Source organism: Centroberyx gerrardi, chromosome 13 (assembly GCF_048128805.1).
Source record: "Centroberyx gerrardi isolate f3 chromosome 13, fCenGer3.hap1.cur.20231027, whole genome shotgun sequence".
Classification (NCBI taxonomy): Eukaryota; Metazoa; Chordata; class Actinopteri; order Beryciformes; family Berycidae; genus Centroberyx; species Centroberyx gerrardi.
Window position 1 is genome coordinate 24,814,978 of NC_136009.1, and position 9,481 is coordinate 24,824,458.

General features: G+C 43.1%; 1 protein-coding gene across 1 annotated transcript in view; it reads left to right on the forward strand.

The window, feature by feature from the left end:
• LOC139917449 (zinc finger E-box-binding homeobox 1-like) overlaps positions 1-9,481 on the forward strand; it is a 73,311-nt gene that overhangs the window by 42,155 nt on the left and 21,675 nt on the right. The window contains exon 2 of the mRNA XM_071906574.2: positions 6,636-6,818. Coding sequence (XP_071762675.1) covers positions 6,636-6,818 — 183 coding nt within the window. The remainder of the gene's footprint in view (positions 1-6,635; positions 6,819-9,481) is intronic.

Genomic DNA, 9,481 nt, shown 5'->3' on the forward strand with positions numbered 1-9,481 from the left:
GTTTGAAAATGTGTGTAACTGTAAGCATGTGAATGTGTGTGCCCTGCTGTCCGTGTGTGTCTGAATATGTGTGTGTGTGTGTGTGTGTTTGAACAGGGCGAGACAGGAAGACAGTTACCTTCTGCTGCTGAACTTTGCCAGTGACACAATAGAAACGCCTGGTTACAATTTTCCTGCTTTGTTTTTCCTTCTCCATCTATACTCTGTTTGATCCTGGAAAAAGTCTATTCTGTTGTCACAGTGAATTATTTTATTACACTTTACTAGAAATGGGTACAAAAGTCAAACTATTCTACCTCAGCGATAGGAGCGGGTGTCAAAAACAACACCTGTCATTACCGCAGCGATTTTTGGTATCTGGAGGGGCAATAAGTAAGAATTGTGCTGTAATATACCCGGGAGGTCGAGGTGGCGGTGGGGGGGGGGGGGGGGGGGGGCGATTGGGTTGTAGATCAATACCAATGACTCAGCTGATAGTTGAAGCGGATCGTTTTCGTGACCTACGTCCTTGCTCTGCTTTCCCCCAGAAATTTAGTGAATATGATATAAGCAGGTTTGGAGGTTTTGGTGGCAAAAATTTCTTATTTTATTTTATTTTCCTCACTACTGCTTTTTTCATTTCTACTTTGTTTTTTTTGTTTTTTTGTTACGCACTTTGTAACTTCTGTTTTGAAAAGTGCTATATGAATAAACTTTATTATTATTATTATATTATAAATGATATGAGATGCAAGGACTGTGCCGTATCTTAGGGTTTCGAGAAGTGACGCCCCTGCTGAATAACGAAACAGGGTTCCGCTCAACAGAGGAAGCTATCAGAAAAAATGTATTGTTTTAGAACCGAAGTTATGAATGTGAAGTGGCGGAAATCATATCAGTATCACAAAAATTTTGGAAAAACAAAAGATGGGAGTAATTTGACGAGGCCTGTTATGAGTTAGAGTGTTAATCAGAGAGAAGGACAGGCAGGCAGGGAGGAATGCTCTCGTCTAGACTTCCCTCTTCCTCTTCCTCCCTTCCCTCCTCCACAGGCCTCCAGACGGAGGATTAACAGTTCACTTGACGCATTGTCATGATGATTTGGACAGGTCACACACACACACACACAGGGACCACTATAAATAACTGGCAGCAGTGTGTGTGTGTATGTTTTCGTGTGTCAGTATATGTGAGAGTAAGAAAGAGAATGAAAGTATGTGTGAGAGAGAGGCTTGCATGTAACACCTGTTTGTGCACGTGTGTGTGTGTGTGTGTATGTGTGTGTGTGTGGCAGCATGGTTATGCCTGCATCATGTGTGTTTGGAGGCGGTTATTGTTTTGTTGTTTTCCCCAGTGTGAATCTGCTCAGCGCTGCCCCCTGTCTGTGTTTACAATAACTCCACTCTGCTCTTGGCAAGGAGAGTAGAGAAGGCAGAGAGTCGACATATACGTCGTATACGCCTAATCGCACTTGTAGTTCGGTATGTAAACATGGTTGTGGTTCGGTATGTAGTTGTGGATGTGTGTTTTGCCATATTGTTTGTGTGTTGTTGTTGTAATGTGTCACCAGGAAAAATCTCTGGACTTGGTGATTAAAGTGTTTCTGGTTAGGTTTCGGAGCACCAGAGGGCGGATATTTCAGTCGGCAGCTCGGGCATGGCACCGAAATGAGGCACCGAAATCTGCGTTGCAATTCGGTCCGGTAGGTACCGGTCGTAAAGGAACCGGTGCCATAGTGGTACCGGGCTTCGGTACCCAACCTTACTGGCAGGCAGCTCCAAAATGGCAGCGAGAGTTAGTTGTTTGAAAAATTCGAACTTCAGTACCCAGAAATCCTGTAAGGTGAGGTCAGTAAACGTCACACAGCACGCTCATGTTTACCGATCTGTGATGCTTTATACCAAAGAAAACCATAGAGATGAGAGAGGAGAAGACCGTATGTTGGTGAATCCAGCTTTCTCTGCTGCTGTTTAGGAGACAGTTTGGATTTCCCTATTAAATTTTGATTTGTCACTTGGTCCTGTGGGCAGAGAAGTGACCATACCAGACACCAGAATTACCAGAATTACATTTGGGCAAATAAAGGAGAATCTACGAGGTGGTCTCTTCTCCGCTGCAGCCCCACTTTGTGATTTAGACTGATAAGACAGGTGTATTTTTAGATTAAAGTCTTGCCTAGTGCAGCCTTAGTGAATATTGACATGATCCCCATTTTTTTTATGCATATTTTTGAGTTTAGTTTATTCAGATTTGTCACACATCACTCTATAGGCCCATTGCCGGTGATTAATATTTCTGAGAATATTGTGCAGACTGAGTAGATCTCCTTCACTTCCCACTTCACTTTGCTTCTTTAAAGGAACAGAGGATGTCTTGCTCCTCACCATCTTCAGGGTTTGCCAAGTCTGCAAAAGTATTGAAAACTAATTAACTGACTTTGAAGTCTTGCAAAGTTCAGGAATTGCATTAAAAGTCTGGAAAAGAATGGAATAATTGAATTGTTCGATCACAATACACACACAATCATACACCGACCAAAATCTTGAAATCCAGTCAAGAAATGAAGATTTGTGCTCATCAACACAGGATCTGATGTTATCAAGTCTTGTACTCTCATAGTTACATCAGATCCTGTGTATCAACCAAAATCTTCAAACCCAGTCGAGAGATGAATGGAAAAAGTAGAGCTTTAGTTAGTGTTCGTGCCACTTTCTCAAGCCGTCTCTGTTATCTGGCGCTCGGCTGGCTGCCTTTCCCTCCAGCCAGCGCTGTTAAGAATAACTCACCAGTCTGCAACAGGCTGCCTGGGGTGTTTATCTGACGCTGTAAAAAAAAAAAGCAGACGAGGCCGGAGCCTGCATTCACTCATTATTTCTGTTATTGGTATTGCCACGAGCTTGTCTGGTTAATAGTGTGTTTTTTTTTTCTGTGTGTGTGTGTGTGTGTGTTTGTGTGTGAGAGAAAGAAGAGAGAGGCTCTTTCCGCTCATTGTCAAGAGGGTGTTAAAGACAATTTGTTGGCTTTTAGGAAATCACTGCCTCCAGTGGAAGTCTGTTTGGGCATTATAGTTGTTAGCTGCTTACTGATCAGCTTCTCTAAACCACCGAGGTTCACTCAAGTTACCGTTTATTGTTTTCAGGCGTCTAAAATGGATTTCTAAACAAGGTGTTTTAGAGCTGCAGGTAATCTTTGGTCCATGAATCAAGTATAATATTGGTGAAAACCTTTCATCATTGTCAAATCCTGCACCTGACATCTTAACAAAATCCCTTTTATTTAAACGATTTAAAGTTCTAAAACATTTATGTCAAGAAAAACTTTAAATCGCGAATGCAATATTCTGTCAGATAATCGCAAATATCGTTTTTTTTGTCAGTATCTTTCAACCCTGCATGTGTGTTTCTCTCCACCCTCTGGCTCATGTGAATCACCAATCAGAGCTTCTGTACGCAACACTCCTCTCTCATTTCCTCTCTCTCTCTCTCTCTCTCTCTCTCTCTCTCTCTCTCTCTCCACACCTCCTCACCCCACTTTGCTCCCTCTCCTCCTTCACTCACTCGCTCGCTCACTCCATGACTCGCCCCCCCTCCATATCGATCCAGACGTCCATCGATCCCCCACCTCTCACCCCTCCCCTTTACACCCCTCCATCCCCAACTCCACTCTTTTGTCTGGCAGTGACAGAATCGTCTCCGGAAAACACTGCATCAGTCCTGGAGGGGATGTAGGAGGAGTGTGTGTGTGTGTGTGTGTGTGTGTGTGTGTGTGTGTGTGTGTGTGTGTGTGTGTGTGTGTGTTCAGGGTGTATCGTGGATGGATGGGAGGAGTGGGTTAGGTGTGTGTCATCTGTTCTGCAGGGAGTGCATGTGTGTGTGTGTGAGCAGTAACGGCACTACCTGAAATAGCTTCCCATTGCATGGTGAGGTGCAGAACTACACACACACACACACACACACACACAGGCATACACCCACACACACATACACACACACACCGCTTCCTTTGTGGTTTGGGACCTGTGTGTGTGTGTGTGTGTGTGTGTTCACCTGTCACCTGTGAACAAACAGCCAGAGCTTACCTCCTCATTAGGCGTCTTCAGCACCTCCACCAGGGTGTACAGCTCCCCTGTAGAGCACACACACACACACACACACACTCACACACACACACACACAGTGTTGCTTTCATTCACACACTTCACTTGCAGATGTACACGTTTGTGTTCACGCACACTCACAATATACACATGCTGACAGTGAAAAACCAACTTAATACATACAGCATAGTGTACAACTTCATCGCTCACCTACCCACATACACAACACACACACACACACACACACACCAACACACACAAGCATGCAGTCATTTGCATACACATAGACGCTAATAATAAAAAGCAAACCATATGCTAATAGCAGACTACAAATCTTCATAGCTCACTGCACAGATATATAGTATATACCTCACCTCCATCTACCGCTAAGCTACGCTTGTCTGCACTACACACACACACACACACACACACACACACACACAAACACACACACACACACCAGTGACATTTTTGCAAAGGAGTACGTGCACCAAAATTGAAAAAGCTTAAAAATGTAGTCACACAGGAAAGGAACTAAGGAGACTGATATATGAAAATTTAAAATGCCCGTCCCTACTTTGAATTTTTAATTTTCTTGGAAGCATTAATTAATTTTTTTTAAATGGCTGCATTGTAAACCCCTGTGCACAGACACACACACACACACATACACATACACCTCTCCCCGTCAGTGCATTCAAACCAGTCGGGCCGGCCCATTTTTCACCCGGAGCTCCCATTAAGCAGAAGTGCCCCACAGACAAACTCAGTGACTGCAGCGCAGCGTAAAATAGATTTGCTTTCTGTGGCCGATAAACAAGTGATTATTTTTCCCCATGGCTGCCGTTTGTCCTGTTTTTGTTTTTTTATATATGTCTTCTCGCTGATTAACAGCCTTTTCTCCATCTGTATGAACAAAGGGAAATTGTGTGTACCTCAGGTCATAGATTGATCGATCTGAAGATTATTCTCCACACAGTTTGGAGCAAATGATGGCAGTGGATCTGCAGTGTTTATGCTAGTTCACTGTGCTTAGGCTAGTTAAGATAACACTGTTCAACTGTGTTTTGGCTAGTTAACTTGGGCTAGTTGAGTTAGCTCTGTTTAGACTAGTTAACACTGTTTACGCTAGTTAGCAGTGTTTAGGCTAATTGAATTAACTGACTGTGTATAAGCGAGTTGTGTTAGCACAGTTTAGGCTAGTTGAGTTCGCATTATTAAGGCTAGTTAACACTATACAGACTAGTTAACGTCATTTGGTCTAGTTGAGTTAGTTTAGGCTAGTTGAGATATCATTATTAGGGGTGGTTAACACTATTTAGCCTAGTCAACTGTGTTTAGGCTAGTAGAGGTAACACTATTTAGCCTAGTTAACAAACTTTTGTCAGGTTAACACGATGTTTAGGCTAGTTTACTGTGTCTACTCTACCAGCCATTTTGCCAGGTAACTATCCATCATTCAGAGGTCCTATTCTATTCTAAAAACCTACTTTGGCTGGCAAAATAATGAATCAGCAACTGTGGCCTGTAGACAAAAAGTTAGTTTCCTTCCTTGTATCTAAAATCATTTAAAAAATCTAGACGTTTACTATGGGTATGGGAACGTGATTGTGATATTTCCTTTCAGCCATCTCAGTCAATGCAATTCAATGATGTCATGGGACTGCAATTTCCTTGATCTTGAGATATCTTGGTTTATTTTTAATATGTTTTATACACACAAGGCCCTTTTTTGTCCTACTTGTGCGTCTCGTTCGAACTGCTGTAGCAGACAGCAGGTACGGTGTAAAGTCTGGTCCGCAACAGGCCGTCCTTGACCCACGCTCCTCCTTAGCAAAGGCGGGCTAATTGAAGCCGTGCTGCGCTGCTTTTAATGGATCCACCTTTCTTTTATCGGTCAGCGGGGTTATGTAAACTCTGGAGCACAGGTCCAACGGGTCTGCTCTTGAGGAAATTACATTGGAGATAAGAGTATTATTATAGCCGCCAAATTTGACACGTGTTTTGACATGTGCTGGAGAGGTTGAAGGTTAGCCTATTCACTGCTGTATTTTGGTTTTCACAAAAGCCTTTCCCCATTCCATTATTTTCCACTCACTGTAGCCTACGTGTGGTTCTACTTTTAGACGGGGTGAAATTGGAACGTAAGATCATAGAATATAATCTCTATTTTGTTGAATCAGGAAGCAATTGCGCTATCAAATTCACACCTAGACAGACAAATTCCCTCCATCGAATCATTCGGGACTATTGTGCAATTTCCCCATAAAATTCTCATTGTGTAGCCGTGTGGAGCTCAATAGGTAGAGCACTAACACTGCTAGAGTTAGAGTTATGGGTTCACTTTCCAGCGGGGCCACCTGTGCTAAAAATGTATATACTAGAGTACTGCTGGGTTTCTATCCTACCAGGTAGTTAATTGCAGTTAATTGCATTCACGTGGCATAAGAGTCCCCGATTAGACGGATAGAATGAAAACCAGCAGGACTGGGATTGGGAGCCACTGCTGTAAGGTGTAGTGGATAAACTCACGTCCCATCTCTCCCTCTCTTCTCCGCAGTGACAAACTTCAACAATGGCTTGGAGGCCAGCTCAGACTCTGACGACGAGGACAAGCTACACATCGTGGAGGAGGACAGCCTGCAGGAGCCTGAGGCCGCCGCTGACGGAGACAGGACCACGCCGGAGGACAGCCATGACGCCGCCGCAACAGTATTACCACACAACGGCTCCTGGAACGGAGGTGAGACGCCAGGATCGAAACATGTGCATTATGTGTGTATTACAGGGATAAAGTCTGCAGGTTTTCACTCCAACCAAACACTACACCAGGCAATTTCACTGGTTAGTTCCTCCTCTCTGGTTGAAGGTGTGCTAATCAGTATTATATGTGAATTATGTGTTAGTATATTCATGTAAAAGTCCTTGCAGGTCAGCCATCCCCTGAGTTTCCCCTTTGAGATTGCTTATCCAGGGAAGGCTTGCTGAGCACGTATGCTCTTTGTCAGCAAATACCCTGTTTCATATTCATACAGTTAGACACATTCCCAACTGGGAGCTGCCCAGTACGACCACAGGCTTACACAAGCGGTCTCAACGCAGCGCTGCAGCAGCAGTTAGGAGAAAAGTTAAACCTTTACTCAGGTTGAGGGAGGGCAGTGTTAGTGACTTTATCTGCCCAGGTTTTCCCAGCCAGTCTGGGGATTTGAACCAAAAAATTTGGTCACAAGCCAGTTTCTCTGACCTTTTGGCGACCACCTCCTACTCATCAGACTGGACACTGATAGCCTATGATTTGCAAAAAGAAATATGTCTGTGGCTGGCATGTATTGTTCCCTACCAGTCAAAAGTTTTGACACACCTGACTGAATGTACTGTGTTTTTCATTATCTTAAAGCGTTGTGCTTAAATGCTTGAAATTTGTTTCTTAGACAAATATAAACAATGAAGTTGATCCTATGTATGAATTTTTTTCCAAAGCCTTTCCCTTTCCATCAAGGCAAAGGGCGGCTGCTTTAAAGAATCTAAAATATAAGATAGTTTTGATTTGTTTAATCCTTTTTTGGTCATTGCATAATTTCATTTGTCTGTCTTTACTATTATTCTAAAATGTGGAAAATAGTAAAAAATAAAGAAAAATGCATGTGTCCAAACTTTTGACTGGTAGTGTATAAATAATGGAACAGGTCTGAAGCCATTCAGTGTATGGTAGAATACTCTCATCTGTATATGGACATGTGGCTGGCTCTTCTGTTGCAGGAGATGCATTAGAGCAGGTGGGGAGATTACTCACACAACTGTTAGCAAGTGGAACCAAATCAGGACAGATGCTAACTTATGTCCACTGGGTTGCCAGTGCGTTATTCCACGTATCGCTGTTGAACGAGCTAAAGTAGATCTACAATGTGGGCATTTTTTGCAAGTCCTTGCTTCTGAATGGGTCAGTGCGATGGCACGATTTGCCGCCGGAAGCTGAAAAAGAGGGTCATGTACATGGACCCGCACTCTCACACACACACACACACACACACACACACACACACACACACACACATATGCGCACACACACCTAACAAGTAAGCATTTTGCTCCCAGTGTTAAGAGTGTAAAAAACCTGGCAGCGCAAGTCAGCGCAACGGCGTCAGAGCCCGATGTGGTGTGACATTTTCAGATCAACGGAGAGAGAAAAAGAGATTACAAGACCGAGAATTAGAGCAAGGAGAACATGCAATAGAAGGAAAACATGAGGTAGGCAGATAGAGATAAAGGAAGAGAAAGAGAGAGAGAGGGAGGGAAAGGAAAGGAAAGCGTGTCCGAGAAATGGACAGCGGCTTAAATAATGTGGAAACTGGCCGGCGGTCACTGTGCCAATCTCCAGCTCTTCACAGCCGTGCACTTATCAACAAACCCAGCTAAATCCCATGCACTCCCTAACAGGCTAATACACCTTTCAATAACACAGTATACTGTTCCGGGTCCGTCCTGCGTTGGAGGCAGTTCACGCCGAGCCTCGTACACGACAATGTCCCCGTCACTACCTTTCACACAGGCCCCACGAACATTTCCTCAATTGTCTCAACTTCTCTGTGGTCTTCATAATGTTATCAAAATCATTCTGTAGTTTGCGTTCAACATGGTGGAAAAACATATTTACTCAACTACTCCATCATTCAGCTTCTCTCAGCCTTGTAAACACCACTCTTGAATAACGCACCTTTTACGTCACACTGTCACACTCCATCACACCATGACAGAGAACAAACCAAGAAGGCTAGGAAATAGAGCTGAAGCAATTAATCTTAAAAAAAAAAAAAAAAAAAAAATCGCAATATGAACTGCAATTTCCAAATCGCAGAGGCTGTAATTTCAGAGTTGTGTCCAAACTGGATTTCTAAACAAGGTATTTTAGAGCTGCAGGTAATCTTTGGTCCATGAATCAAGTACAATATTAGTGACAACTTTTCATCATACTCAAACTCAGTAAATCCTGCACACTGACATCTATATTTTTTTTCACAAAATCAGTTTAACTCGCAATTGCAATATTCTGCCAAATAATCACAGTTAGATTTTTTGTCAGTGTCGTTCAGCCCTATTAGGAAGTGAACTTTTAGACCAGGCGGAGCAGAGTTTGGAGGGGTCGACCTGGCTAAGTGTTTCCCAGTCAACAGTCTGGTATGAAACAGGTATAAGAGAGCCGGCCATGTGCTGTTCTGCTGCACTCAGCATGCAGCAAAATGCAAACATGACATTGCTCAGCCCTAGTTAAGGTGCTGGTGTCTGTTAGAGTGAAAATCTAATCTAGTCAAAGCTGAAAAGCAAGAAAAGCAGACCTTGTTCTCAGAAGTAAGAAAAAATTTAATGATAGTTATGATTAAGTAGCTATACCACATTATAATTGTAAAT